General features: G+C 45.4%; 1 protein-coding gene across 10 annotated transcripts in view; it reads right to left on the reverse strand.

Annotated features, from left to right (window-relative positions):
* Nucleotides 1–15,040, reverse strand: part of TACC2 (transforming acidic coiled-coil containing protein 2) — a 263,416-nt gene that overhangs the window by 233,630 nt on the left and 14,746 nt on the right. For 6 of the 10 annotated variants that reach the window (XM_017872248.1, XM_017872251.1, XM_017872254.1 and 3 more), the window contains exon 2: nucleotides 5,160–5,237. The exons of 2 other annotated variants lie outside the window; for them this stretch is intronic. In XM_017872248.1, coding sequence (XP_017727737.1) covers nucleotides 5,160–5,192 — 33 coding nt within the window. In that variant the 5' untranslated portion in view covers nucleotides 5,193–5,237. Of the gene's footprint in view, nucleotides 1–5,159; nucleotides 5,238–7,328; nucleotides 7,742–15,040 lie in introns of those variants that run through there. 2 more of the 10 variants (XM_017872249.1, XM_017872245.1) reach the window with 1 other exon arrangement.

A 15,040-nucleotide genomic window follows, 5' to 3' on the forward strand; every position in this document is an offset into this window, starting at 1 on the left:
AAATAAATAAATAAATAAATAAATAAATAAATAAATAAATAAAGATGACCTAAATAAATGGAGAGACATACCATGTGTTCACAGATTGGAAGACTCAATATAGTAAAGAAGTCAATTCTCCTCAAATTAATCTATAATTGGACTATAATTCCTATCAAAATCCCAGAAAGTATTTTGTAGACATGGACAGATTTATTCTAATATTAATATGGAAAGTTAGAGGTGCAAGAATAGCAAAAACAATTTTGGAAAAGAATAAAATGAGATTTCAAGCCTTATTATATAGCCACAGTAATCAAGACAATCAATGGACAAGAATAGGAAACCCTGAAACAGAGCCACACAAATATGCCTAACTGATTTTTGACAGTGGAGCAGGAATGGTTTAATGGAGGAAAAATATTCTTTTACAAATGTTGTTAGAAAGATGGACATTCTGGCCAGGCACGGTGGCTCACGCCTGTAATCCCAGCACTTTGGGAGGCCGAGGCGGGTGGATCACGAGGTCAGAAGATCGAGACCATCCTGACTAACACGGTGAAACCACGTCTCTACTAAAAATACAAAAAATTAGCCAGGCGTGGTGGCGGGCGCCTGTAGTCCCAGCTACTCGGGAGGCTGAGGCAGGAGAACGTTGTGAACGCAAGAGGCAGAGCTTGCAGGTAGCCGAGATTGCGGTACTGCACTACAGCCAAGGCAACAGAGCGAGACTCCCTCTCAAAAAAAAAAAAAAAAAAGATGGACATTCATAGGTTAAAAAAAAAAAGAACCTCAACCTCAAGATAATGAGAAGACAAGCCATAGGCAGGGAGAAATTATTTGCAAAAGACACACTTTATCCAAAATATACAAAAAACTTGTAAAATTCAACAATAAGAAAACAAACAACCTAACTTTAAAATGGGGCAAAGACCTGAACAGACACCATACCAAAGGAGATACACAGATGGCAAAAAAAGCATATGAAAAGACGTTTCACATCCTATGAGAAATGCAAATTAAAGCAACAAGATACCACTATATACCTATTAGAACGACCCAAAATCCAGAATGCCGACAACATGAAAGGCTGGGGAGGATATGGAATAGGAACTCTCATTCACAGCTGGTAGGGATGCAAAACGGTACAGCCACTTTGAAAGACTGTTTGGTGGTTTCCTACGAAACTAAACATACTCCTACATGATTCAGTAATCTCGCTCCTTGGTATCTACCCAAAGGAGCTGAAAACACGTCTGCACAAAAACTGGCACACATACATTTACAGTAGTTTTATTTATAATTGCCAAAACTTGGAAGCAACCAAGATGTTATTCAGTAGATCAATAAACTGGTACATTCAGGCAATGGAAAATTATTCAGTACTAAAAAGCAATGACCAAGTAGTGAAAAAACATGCAGGAACCTTAAATGGACATTACTGAGTGAAAGAAGCCAATGTTAAAAGGCTACATACTGTAGGATCCAACCACATGACATTCTGGAAAAGGCGAAACTCTGTAGACAGTAAAAAGATTAATGGTTGCCAGGGATTGAGGGGTGTGGGAAGGATGAGTAGGTGGAGCCCAGAGGATTTCTAGGGCAGTGAAACTACCCTGCATCATACTATTCCTTTGTCCAAACCCAGAAAATGTGCAATACCTAAATTGTGTACCTCACACAAAAATTAACTCAAAATAAATCATGCACTCAAATATAAAATGTAAAACTTCAAAACTTTTAGCAAAAAAAACCAGCAGAAAATCTTCAGAATGTTGGTGTAGGCAGAGTTCTTAGATTTGATACCGAAAGCAGCACTCCTAAGAGCAAAAACTGATGAACTGTACCTTATCAAAATTATACTCTTTTGGTCTGTAAAAAATGCTCTTAAGAGGACAAAAAGACATGTTACAGAATGGAAGAAAATATCTGCAAACCATGAGCTGACAAAGGATTAGGATCTAGACTATATAAAGAACTCTGAAAACTCTTTAAAAAATAATAAAAATACTAGGCCAGGTGCAGTGGCTTACGCCTGTAATCCCAGGACTTTGTGAGGCTGAGGTGGGCGGATCACGAGGTCAGGAGTCCAAGACCAGTCTGCCCAACATAATGAAACCCCGTCTCTACTAAAATCACAAAAAATTAGCCGGGCATGGTGGCACGCACCTGTAATCCCAGCAACTCGGGAGGCTGAGGCAGGAGAACTGCTTGAACCCGGGAGACAGAGGTTGCAGTGAGCCGAGATCATGTCATTGCACCCCAGCCCAGCCAACAGTGCGAGACTCCGTCTCAAAAAACATATATATTAATAATAATAATCTAGTTAGAAAATGGGCAAAAGACATAAACCGATTTTTCACCAAAGAGAATATGTAGATGGTAGATAAGCACATGAAAGGTGTTCAACAACTTCATCCATAATCAAAATGTAAATTAAAACCACGTGGAAATGTCACAACACCCCATCAGAATAGCAACACCAAAAAGTGACACCACAAAATGACAGCCAGGGTCCAAAGACCGGATCCCTCATACGTTGCTGGTGGGAATGAAAAATGCCTTAGCAACTCTAGAAAAGTTTGTCAGCTCCATATCAAACTAAACATGCAACTATCATACACCCTGGCAACTGCACACTTGGGTGTTTATCTTAGGGACATGAAAACGTGTGTTCTCAAAAAACACCTGCACACACATGTTCATGGCAGCTTTGTCTGTAAAAGACAAAAACTAGAAACAACCTAAATGAGCTTTAATGGATGAATCGTTCAACAAAATGTACAGTACATCTATTCCTGGAATACTATTCAGCAATAAAGAGGAATGGACTGTTGATACGCACAGTACTTGGATAAATCTCAAGAGATTTATGCTGAGAGAGAAAAAAAAAAAAAGCCAATCCTTAAAGGTCACTTACTGTGTGACTCCATTTATGTAACGTTCTTGAAATGACAAAATTACAGAAATAGGGAACAATAGGGAATAGGAATAGCAGTTACCAGGGGTTAGGGATCAGAGGAGAGAGAGGTGGGCCTGGCTATAGAAGGGCGACAAGAGTAATCCCCTGGTGACGGGCATGCTCGGTTATCTTGCCTGTATCAATGTCAGTATCCAGGTTATCATATTGCATTATAGTTTGGCAAGATGTTACCCTTGGGGAAAACTAAGTAATGGTACATGGGACCTCTCTTTATTCTTTCTTTCTTTTTGAGACAGGGTCTTGCTCTGTTGCCCAAGCTGGAGTGTAGCAGTGCAAACATGGCTCACTGCAGCCCTTGAGTAGTGAGGGCTGCAGGTGTGCACCACCATACCCAGCTAATTTTTTTTCCTTGGTAGATACGGAGTCTCCCTATGTTGCCCAGGCTAAGCTCTAACTCCAGGGCTCAAGCTATCCTCCTGCCTCAGCCTCCCGAAGTGCGGGAATTAGAGATGTGAGCCACCATACTTGGGCTCTCTGTATTGTTTCTTTAAGCCGCATGTGAATCTACTGATATCTCAAAATAATAAGTTTAAATTAACAACTTAACATTTCATAGAAAAATATGGGTTTCTGAGTTATTTTGAACTCAGAACATTGGGCCCACCTTCCCACAGGGCAATCGACCACTGGAGCTGACGGTGGCTACCGTCTTTAGACAGTAGGACAAGAACTCCCTGTTTGCCAGAGCATTTGCCTCTCCCTGTTGTCTCAGACCCAGTCTTTTAACACAATTATTGTTTCTGGCCTGCCCCTAAAGACACTGGAGTTTGACAACTTTTCTTTTGACCCTTTGTTTTCTTGCTTGAGAAAAGAAAATTGTAGAGGCCAGGCGCAGTGGCTCATGCCTGTAATCCCAGCAATTTGGGAGGCCAAGGAGGGTGGATCACCTGAAGTCAGGAGTTCGAGACCAGTCTGGCCAACATGGTGAAACCCCGTCTCTACTAAAAATACAAAAATCAGCTGGGCATGTTGGCAGGCTCCTGTAATCCCAGCTACTCAGGAGGCTGAGGCAGGAGAATCGTTTGAACCCGGCGGGAGATGGAGACTGTGCCACTGCACTCCAGCCTCGGTGACAGAGACAGACTCTGTCCAAAAAAAAAAAAATTGTACGGAAGAAAAAGGCAGAGGGAAAATGAATTACAGTATGAGGGGTTTTAGATCCAATTTTCTCATTCAAGGAACTCAATGTCATTAATCCAAACTTTCCAGTTTGTGTGAGATAAATGGGAAAGTGTCTCCCTGATTTTGTTCACCAAGGCATTAAGTTAAAACTTTCAAACTTAAAGTAGATAATGAAAGATTTGAATAGGTTGTAATATCTCAGCCGACGCACAATTAAGCAGTTAAAGTCCATTCTTCAATTGTGAACATCTTGTTTAACATGAGAATGACCACTTACGTTTAATCTGCCCAACACTGAGAGATTTCAAAATCATTTTTTAATGGCCATAGCCTTATTTGGGGGAGGAGCATGGAAAGGTTTTATTTTAACCTCTGCTAAATCCATGTAAGTTGATGGACACAACCTAGGAAAAATGTGCCAACCTCTCTTAGGTCAGTTTTAGAAGACAGAATAAAAAGTAAAGCCAGGCCTGGTGGCTCATGCCTGTAATGGTGGCTCATACTTGTAATCTCAGCACTTTGGGAAGCCAAAGCAGGAGAATTGCTTGCGTCCAGGAGTACAAGACCAGCCTGGGCAAAATAGCCAGACCCCATCTCTGCAAAACCTAAATATTAAAAAATTAGCCAGGTGTGGTGGTACATGCCTGTAGTCCAAGCTACTTGAAAGGCTTTGTGGCAGGAGGATCTCTGTGGAAGGCTGTGTGGCAGGAGGATCGCTATGGAAGGCTGTGTGGCAGGAGCATCACTTGAGTCCAGGTGTTTGAGGCTGCAGTGAGCTATGATCATGCTACTGCATTCCAGCCTGGGTGACAGAGCAAGACCATGTCTTTAAAAATAATAATAAATAATAAGTAGAATTAGTGTTTCTGGCCTTAACTAGAGCTACCCTTAATCGTAAGAGAATTCCAATGAAATGAAAAATGGCTGCATAGATCCATAAATGCTTGCACGCATCTATGCAGAAGCTGTCTTGGCTTGCTCCTTCCTGGGTGAAGATGAGACGCTATAAGAAGAACCTAGTCAAGGTCAGCCAAGAGCACCATGTATCTCAAGAGAGAAGCTTCCTGACACCCACCTGGTTGTCCAAGGTGCTGTTCTCATTGCCCATGGTGATTCAGGGTACCCAGCGTCCCCAGAATTTTGTCAGAGGTGACTGGAAGAAACAAAAGGGTATAAACATCTGTGAAACGAAAAAAGATCTGAGGTTTTTTCTGTCTGCTCATCTCCCCAAACTCAAAAGCCAGATGATGGGAAATGTTTATCTCTACAGCCACATCATGGAAAATTACTTTTGAAGGGTTTTCTTTCGCGAGCTGCCACCCAGGTTTCTTTCCCAATACGGGCTGGTGTTTTCACTCCCCACCCCGGGGCTGGCAGACACTTCTGAAAAACAGGTTTGTTACTGACTCTGAGCTAGTGCCAGCATACACATATACGTATATATACAAACGGAGTGACAAAAGGGGTCCATTTGCCAAAGAGCCTGAGGAATGCTGCTTGTCAGATTATTTTCTGTTTCTAATTGTGTTCAGTTTGGAAATTCAGAGTGTGGCTGGTTTCCCACTGTTGGTGACGGCAGAGCTCAGTGTCAGACATCAGGAGGCGTGAAATCCACTGCTCTCCAACAACATATGGTTTTTATTTTTTTTACTCTAAACACTTGTTTCATCAAATCAGTTTCACTTCTGCACACACTTTTTATCAAGGCAGAATGGCTTTCTTGCTAAGGAAAATGGGTGATTGGGACCAGACGAGATCATGTAAGGCAGCATACTGCCAAGTCAACTAGAATAATTTCATGGGCTCACTTAGTGACATGGTTTATTAATGATCTATTTTTTTCTTTCTCTTTTTCTTTCTCTTTTTTTTTTTTTTTTTTTTTTTTTTTTTTTTTTTTTTTTTTTTTGAGACGGAGTCTCACTCCGTCACCCAGGTTGGAATGCAGTGGCGCGATCTCAACTCACTGCAACCTCTGGCTCCTGGGTTCAAGCGATTTTCCTGCCTAAGCCTCCAGAGTAGCTGGGATTACAGACACCCGCCACCACGCCTGGCTAATTTTTGTGTTTTTAGTAGAGACAGGGTTTCATCATCTTGGCCAGGCTGGTCTTGAACTCCTGACCTCATGATCCACCCGCCTCAGCCTCCCAAAGTGCTGGGATTACAGGTGTGAGCCACCACACCCGGCCTATTAATGATCATCGTAATCAGGGTGCTTCCCACACAATTCATGGAGAAGCCCAGTACATTTACTGACCTCATCCAACTGAATTCCATATGATGCTATCATATATTCAGGCCTAGAGGTATTACTTTCACTTTTTCCAGTTAGAAAAACTAAATTACAGAAAATCTTTAAGAATCATAGACTTTCAGAGCTGGAGCCGTACAGATGACCAGTCTAACCCAGTGGGGGAACTCAGGCTGGAGAACGGAAGGAGCTTGCCAAAGACCCAGTTTGGGGAGGCCAAAAGTTGGAAATAAACCTCAAACTCCATCCTTCTAATTGAAGATTTCTTCATGGAAATATGGTTTTCATCATAGTATTTCCTCAGAGAGTTTAAAATTCACCCATTGACTTGCTTATTTATTTAAGCAACATTGATTGCATAGTCACCCTGCACTATGTGTACTGAACCATCACTGGAAAAGAAAATGGTTCGAACAGGCCCAATTAAAATGCCTCCAAACTGAGAAAACTGTGAGTGACGTCCCGACAGCAGTCGATTCTTTCACTCCTAACCCTTTAATCAAAAGGATATGACTCCTTAATCCTTTCTTGCCTTTTGCTGTAGACACACACACACATTCACACACAACCACATGCTCAGAGAATGTAAAAATCTACATGCATTTAAAATTAATCACTTCCATTTATTTTTTATGTTCATTTGGAAGATGATCCCTCATTAGAAAATATTGAGTGTTAGAAGAATCATTGCCTTATCAATTATTAACTTCCTTGTATCTTCCAGGTTGAATCATAAGGTTGAATGTAATACTAATTTGTGACAATCATTAACCAAATTAAATACAATAACCTTATTAAAAATCAAGGCATCTGAACTAGGTTTTTAAACAAACAGACTAAAGAGACCGGCAAAACTCCTGGTGAGGTGTAAATTGTAAAACCACTGAGGGAAGCCTGGCTTCCTGGAATCCTCTTCTAGGGAACTCTGCAACCACCACCCTCTCCGGCTTTCCCAAGACAGAACCGAAGGTGCACACATCTCTGCCTCCTACTTACATTCGGGGGTGGTCTGGATTTGGAGGCTGCAGGCGCATGGAAATTCTGCCCTTCAGTAACTGGACTTTCTCCTCCTCCGTTCAGAATTGTGCGAGTTCTAAGCAGAGCCCCTGACACACCCCAAACAGTCGGGCAAACAGTGCATCTCCGCCCTAGCACTGGTGCAAGCCGCTGCACTTCATACCTGGGCAGGAGCTGTGCAGAGCCGTCGCGATTAGACAAGCGTTCCTGCCCACGGGGAATCAGCGTTTCCCAGCCCGTCAGTTTCAGGGCCTTTCACACAGGGATTTTCCCCCTTATTACATCAGCAGGGCTCCTTTCGGAGAAGGCTTATCCAAATTAAAGCGGCCCCTGCCATCTGACTGGCCGCACCTAGCAGCTCAGAACTGTCCCTTGCAAGGAGCCTTCCGCCAGGAACCTCTCACTTCTCTCTTGCCCTTTATGCAGTAGGGCCGGGAACAAACCTGTCTTTCTAAAAATAGGACAACTGCTCCCAGGGCTTCCTGTTTGCACCTGGGCAAATTCCGCCGTAAATAATGTGGAAACACACATACAAAAAGAAAAAAAAAAAAACTTGCAAAAATGTGATGACGCGGCAGTCTGGCACCTGTTTATGGAGTGTGCAGAATGTACTTACCCAGGCGTGGCTTGAGTTTCGGCAAGTGAGGTCATAAAAAGCAGCAGGCTTGCCCAGATCGCTGATAGGCAGACCTGCCGGCCCACCCTGGGTGGAGGAGGCCCTGTGGACCTCGGGTGGGACAGAGAGTACCGACCCAAACACCCTCCTGCCCCGCAGTCTCCCGCCGCCCGCAGTTCCTCCAGTTATTACCACTCAGCCATCCTTTGCATGCATGCAGCCAGTTTCTATTTTTTGTGTAGGGCAGAGACTTTCAGGCAAATGGAAGCTCCTTACCCCTGCCACAAGGTAGGACCACTCCATGGAAACAAATTAGCATTTATTTCATCACAGGCTTCCGGAGACCACGCATCTTACCAAGCTCAGAGGACCCTTAGGAGCTCCTTGGAGGTGGTGGAGGAAGCTAGTTGAGGAGGCGGAGCTCAGTGCCCCGCTTCTGGATGGAACAGAGCAGAAGTGTGTATGTTTCACCAGATGAATGGATAAACAAGATGCCGTCTATCCATACAATGGAATATTCTTCAGACATGAAAAGGAATGCAGTCCTGACACATGCTACAACGAGGAGAAGCTCCAAAAGCCTCACCCGAAGTGAAAGAAGTCGGGCACAAAAGGTCATAGATTTTGCGATTCCATGGATAGGAAACAGCCAGAGTTAGGCAAATTCATAGAAACAGAAACCAGACGGGTTGTTGTCAGGGGCAGGGGGAAGGGGAAGTGTCGGCTTAATGGGCACAGGATTTTATTTTAGGGTGATGAAAATGTTTTGGAACTAAATAGCAGTGGTGGTTTCACAGCATTGTGATATACTAAATGCCACTGAATTGCTCACTTTTAAATGGTTAATTTTATGTAAGGTGAATTTCACTCGAATTTTTACAAGTGTATATGTTTCATATATGGGGCTTCTGCATAAGACATTGCTTGAAAAAAGAATTTGCAGCCCTAAGAAAGAATGAGTTCATGTCCTTTGCAGCGATGATGAAGCTGGAAGCCATCATCCTCAGCAAAATAACACAGGAACAGAAAACCAAACACCGCATGTTCTTACTCATAAGTGGCAGTTGAACATTGAGAACACATGGACACAGAGAGGGGAACATCACACACCAGGGCCTGTTGGGGGTTGGGAGTGAGGAGAGGGAACTTGGAGGACGGGTCAATAGGTGCAGCAAACCATCGTAGCATACATATACCTTAGTAACAAACCTGCACGACGTTTCTGCACAAGATTCCTTTTTTTTTTTTTTTTTTTAGAAGAAAGAAGAAATAAACAAATGAGGGTTCTTTAGGTTATGTTAAAAAAAAAAAAAAAAAAAAAAGGAATTTCCACTACCATGTTAAAAAAAAAAAATGTTTGGGGCCGGGCGCGGTGGGCCTCACTCCTGGGTAATCCCAGCACTTTGGGGAGGCGAGTGGCGGATCACAAGGTCAGGAGATCCAGACCCATTCCCTGGCTAACACGGGTGAAACCGTCTTTACTAAAGATAACAAAATTTAGCCGGGGCGTGGTGGCGGCGCCATGTAGTTCCCAGCTACTCGGGGCGGCTGCGGCAGGAGAATGGCGGGAAACCCGGGGAGTGCGGAGTTTGTAGTGAGACGAGATCGCGGGCCGCTTGCACTCCAGGCCTTGGGCGACAGGGCGGGACCTCCTTTCTCGAAAAAAAAAAAAAAAAAAAAAAGTTTTTGGAGGGGATGGAGGAACAGGACGTTTGGCCTCTTCCCTCCTCAAGAACCACAGAAGGATTTCTTTTTCTTTTCTTTTTTTGAGATAGTTTCACTCTGTCACTCAGACTGGACGAAGTGCAGTGGCGTGATCTCGGCTCACTGAAACCTCTGCCTCTAGGGCTCAAGCCATAAGCCACCATGCCTGGTCACAGAATACTTTTTCTAAGAAGGAGAATCTTATTAAGCAAAACGTTTTGAATGAGCCAATTAGGAATGGCGGCAAGTCTTCAACAGGCGGCAAAACACAGGGAAAGCCCTGGCAAAGGGAGGAAAAGAACTAGGGGCTACTCCTGAGGACTGGGCGGGAGGGAGGGAGAGAGGATGGCTCACCAAAATGGCGGCGGCACAGGCGACTTCGCAGGGGGGATATGTGCAATCTTCCATCTTCAGCTGTGTGCACTGCTGTGAGGTAAAATCCATAAAGCACCCTCCAGAAACCACTTTCCGGAAACCACCCTCCAGAAACTGTCAACTCTGTGGCCCACACATGCCCGGGGTGATTGGGGCTTCTGTGAGAGTGTGAATGCTCTGAGCAGAGAAGAGAGCCCGCTCTGCTCAGCTCCAGCTGCTGTTAACACCACCACAGATTCGGCGGCTTCAGTAACAGTTACTGTCTCCTCATCCTGGAGGCTGGAGGTTCAAGATCAAGGTGTTGGCCAGGTTGGTGTCTTCTGTGTCCTCTTTTTGGCTTGTGGAGGGCAGTCTTCTCCCCATGTCTTCACATGGTCTTCCCTCTGTGTCCCTCTATGTCCTAAGCTTTTTTTTTTTTTTTTTTTTTTTTTTTTGAGACGGAGCCTCGCTCTGTCGCCCAGGCTGGAGTGCAGTGGTGAGATCTCGGCTCACTGCAAACTCCTCCTCCCGGATTCACGCCATTTTCCTGCCTCAGCCTCCAGAGTAGCTGGACCTACAGGCACCCGCCACCACGCCTGGCTAATTTTTTTGTATTTTTAGCAGAGACGGGTTTTCACCGTGTTAGCCAGGATGGTCTTGATCTCCTGACCTCGTGATCTGCCCGCCTTGGCCTCCCAAAGTGCTGGGATTACAGGCGTGAGCCACTGTGCCCGACCTCCTACTGTCTTCTTCTAAGGACAACAGTCATGTTGGATCAGGCGCCCCCATAGGGCTTCATTTTACCTTAATTACCTCTTGAAAGGTCTTATCTCCAAAGGCAATCACATTCTAAGGTACTAGGGTTAGGATTTCAACATATGAATTTCGTGGGGACACAAACCAATTAAGCATCTTATAGAAGAAGAAACTTGGAGTCAGAAGAAGCTGGGGGAAATGTAAAGCTGAGGCATTTAGACATGTCTTTGGGAAGGCAGTGGCACCCCACAGTGCTCAGAATGGGGCAGTTTAAGCCAATGTAACTATAGCTTCAGATGACAGAGGTGAGAAAGGCCTCAGGTGTGCAGGGACTGACTTTTTTTTTTTTTTTGAGACAGTCTCATTCTGTCGCCCAGGCTGGAGTACAGTGGTGCGCTCTCAGCTCACTGCAACCCCCGTCTCCCGGGTTCAAGCGATTCTTCTGTCTCAGCCTCCCGAGGAGCTGGGACTACAGGCGCGTGCCACCATGCCTGGCTAATGTTTGTATTTTTAGTAGAGATGGGGTTTCACCATGTTGGCCAGGCTGGTCTCAAACTCCTGACTTCAGCTGATCCGCCCGCCTCAACCTCCCAAAGTGCTGGGATTACAGGCGTGAAACACCATGCCCGGCCTAATTCACTTCTTATTAATGCATTTCATAAACACTGAGTTTTTTGTTTCTTTGTTTATTTGTTTGTCGGAGACAGAGTCTCACTCTGTCACCCAGGCTGGAGTGCAGTGGCATGATCTGGGCTCACTGTAATCTCTGCTTCCTAGGTTCAAGTGATTCTCCTGCCTCAGCTTCCTGAGTAGCTGGGACTATAGGTGTGTGCCACCACACTCAGCTAATTTTTGTATTTTTAGTAGAGACGGGGTTTCACCACGTTGGGCAGGCTGGTCTCGACCTCCTGACCTCAGGTGATCCCCCCACCTTGGCCTCCTAAAGTGCTGGATTACAAGCATGAGCCACTGTGCCCAGCCAACATTGAGTTTTTGTTTTTGTTTTTTAATGTGCCAAGCTCTGTTAGATGCTCATGTCCTCTTTCATACTTAGGGCAAAGCTATGAGATATGTTTTGTCCTTTTTTTTTTTTTTTTTTTTTTAAATAGCAGATGAACTGCCAAAGTCCATAAATGCACATAAGTGGTTTGGCCAAAGTCCACCAGAGAGCAAGAGGAAGGATGGAGATGCTGCATTCAATGAACAATGTGATGCTACCACCTTGGGAAGATTTTTGCAAAGAATTCTAAGATAACTTCCCGTCTTTATCTCTTATTTATTTAGTTCTATAACAGAGCATGGTTTTTCTAGTTGCTGGCAACTAAAGCTGGTTTGGAAGGTACCGGCTCATGTGATCCCACTCCTTGATCACGGAGGAGAATGGAAAGTGCAAGTTTGGGCCAGGTGACTAATCACTGTGGCTGAGGCAGCCAAGCAGAAATGGGTAGCCAGAACCATGGCCAAGATGACCAAGAGCATAACTGGGGACATGGGCCCTATGCGCGGGCCTGCAAGAGAAGGGGAAATGGAAACATGAGAAGCAACACAGCAGCAAGACTGCAGAAGCCACCATGGGCGGAGCAGGTGAAAGACATTGCTAGGACCATGAAGTCTAGCCCAGGCTGATGCCTCATTTTATACACTGCACATGGGGTACAGAGGGGCAGGGAGCTGAGGAATCGGAGACAAGATCACACAGGTCTTGGCCGGGCACAGTGGCTCATGCCTGTAATCCCAGCACTTTAGGAGGCTGAGGCGGGTGGATCGCCTGAGGTCAGGAGTTCGAGACCAGCCTGGCCAACCTAGTGAAACGCCGTCCCTACTAAAAATACAAAAAATTAGCTGGGCGTGGTGGCAGGCGCCTGTAATCCCAGCTACTCCGGAGGCTGAGGGAGGAGAATCGCTTGAACCCAGCGGGCAGAGGTTGCAGTGAGCCAAGATCGTGCCATTGCACTCCAGCCTGGACAGCAAGAGCAAAACTCCGTCTCAAAAAAAAAGAAAAAAGAAAAATCACACAGGTCTCGTTTCATCAACGATAAGATGAAGGCTTAGGTTTTGCAGCTTGCACAATGTCTTTACCCCATACTTCTCTGTGAGTATAGCCTAGTAATGATCTATTGGGATTTGTTGATATGTTAGGCAGTCACATCATGTTTTCTATTAAGAGTTTTTATTCTCTATTGAAAAAATTATCTTGGCCGGGCGCGGTGGCTCAAGCCTGTAATCCCAGCACTTTGGGAGGCTGAGGCGGGCGGATCACGAGGTCAGGAGATCAAGACCATCCTGGCTAACACGGTGAAACACCGTCTCTACTAAAAAATACAAAAAACTAGCCAGGCGAGGTGGCGGGCGCCTGTAGTCCCAGCTACTCGGGAGGCTGAGGCAGGAGAATGGCGTGAACCTGGGAGGCGGAGCTTGCAGTGAGCTGAGATCTGGCCAGTGCACTCCAGCTTGGGTGACAGAGCAAGACTCCGTCTCAAAAAATAAAAAAAGAAAAAGAAAAAATTATCTTTTTTTGCAACGTGATAGAAGTGTATCGTTTTATAAGTTTAATAAATTCTGATATTTCTCCTACATAGAATAATTTAGATTATTAGTGCTGGAAGAAGCTTGAAGACCACCTCTCCAAAGCCTCTTTTTACAGATGAGGAAGCTGAGGCCTAGAGGTTGGAAATGATTTACCCAACATCCCACAGTCTTCCAGTTCCAAGGCTGGAACCAGAACTGGCTTCACACAGGCTTGCCTCCTCTCATCTCTACCAGGGCCCTACAGGCTCTGAATGGCTTCTCCAGACTGGACCAGACCAGACCAGCAAGCTCAGTTCAGAACTGCGTTTTCTGCCATGGCATTGCTCCCCAGCCACAGAGGCCTCGGGCAGTCCGGTTCCGCATCAGTGGAGGACGTGGTCCAAGTTGTGTTTGCTCATCAAGGGGGACCCACAGCTCCCATGGCTGATGGACAAACCCAGCGACCTAAGCCTGTTGCTATTCACAGATGGCCCAGCCCTCATCCTAGGGCCATCAGGAGACCTCAGCTTCTTTCTCCGGTGACTGAATTCAGTGTTCTAACTCCCTACCTTACACAGCTGAGCATGGAGCTACTAATAGCTCTGTTACCATGTTCCCGTTTTAATACAAACAAACAGCTGTAGCCCAGGAAAGAGATTTGTCAGAGGTTGCTTGCCTTCTGCTCTGGCAAGAGACCTTCACAGCACCAAGCACCTGGCTGTTCTGTGGGGTTTGAGTAAAATGATGACTCTTCTTTCACACCCTCCCCTTAGTCTCCTATTTCTTCCTTTCCTCCACCTTTGAGGCCACCTAGAAATTTTGATGTAGAAAATTCCAATCTTGTAGAACATCAGGACTGGGAAAACCTTAGAGATTCCCTGCTCTCATGACCCAGTGATCAGAAACAGAACTGACATATTCATCCTTCTGCTCATGACAGGCTGGGCCAGTTATTGAGTTATTGCTCGTCATCTCCAAATCCCCCACATTCAGATGTTGGGGGACTCTGCAAACTGCATTTCTGCTTTGCCAGCTGCTCTTCAAGAAGCTCTGCCAGGAGGGACCAGAGGCCAGAGGAGGAAGAAGGACAGGGAACACACTCCTTCCGGTCTGTTTCTTGTTTCTGTGAGCAGCACCCTGGCCCACTGCTTCACCCAGGCAGTAGCAGTTCCCTCCCTCAGCAGTGAAAGAACCAAGTGTGCAATTTTACTGATTCCTGCAGAGCCAGTCACATGGTGCTCCCTCAGACACGTCAGTTCTAGCCACCTGGAGCCCCCTCCATGGAGCTCTGAGGTTCACTTCTGTGGGGCTCCTCTAAGCTTCCAATTTTTTTTTTTTTTTTTGGAGACGGAGTCTTGCTCTGTCCCACAGGCTGAAGTGCAGTGGCTGGATCTCAGCTCACTGCAAGCTCCACCTCCTGGGTTCACGCCATTCTCCTGCCTCAGCCTCCCAAGTAGCTGGGACTACAGGTGCCTGCCACCACACCCGGCTAATTTTTTTTGTATTTTTAGTAGAGACGGGGTTTTACCATGTTAGCCAGGATGGTCTCGATCTCCTGACCTCGTGATCTGCCCACCTTGGCCTCCCAAAGTGCTGGGATTACAAGCGTGAGCCACCGTGCCCGGCCATAAGCTTCCAAATTTTAATAATTTCAACTTCTACTCTTTCCTCCCCCAGGCTTAAGGGTGGTAGCTGCTTTCTGAAGTTGCTACCTTCCATGATACCTGAGAGTTTGCTTTTTGCCTTTCTACTT

This window comes from Rhinopithecus bieti, unplaced genomic scaffold (assembly GCF_001698545.2).
Source record: "Rhinopithecus bieti isolate Rb0 unplaced genomic scaffold, ASM169854v2 scaffold_6710, whole genome shotgun sequence".
Lineage (NCBI taxonomy): Eukaryota > Metazoa > Chordata > Mammalia > Primates > Cercopithecidae > Rhinopithecus > Rhinopithecus bieti.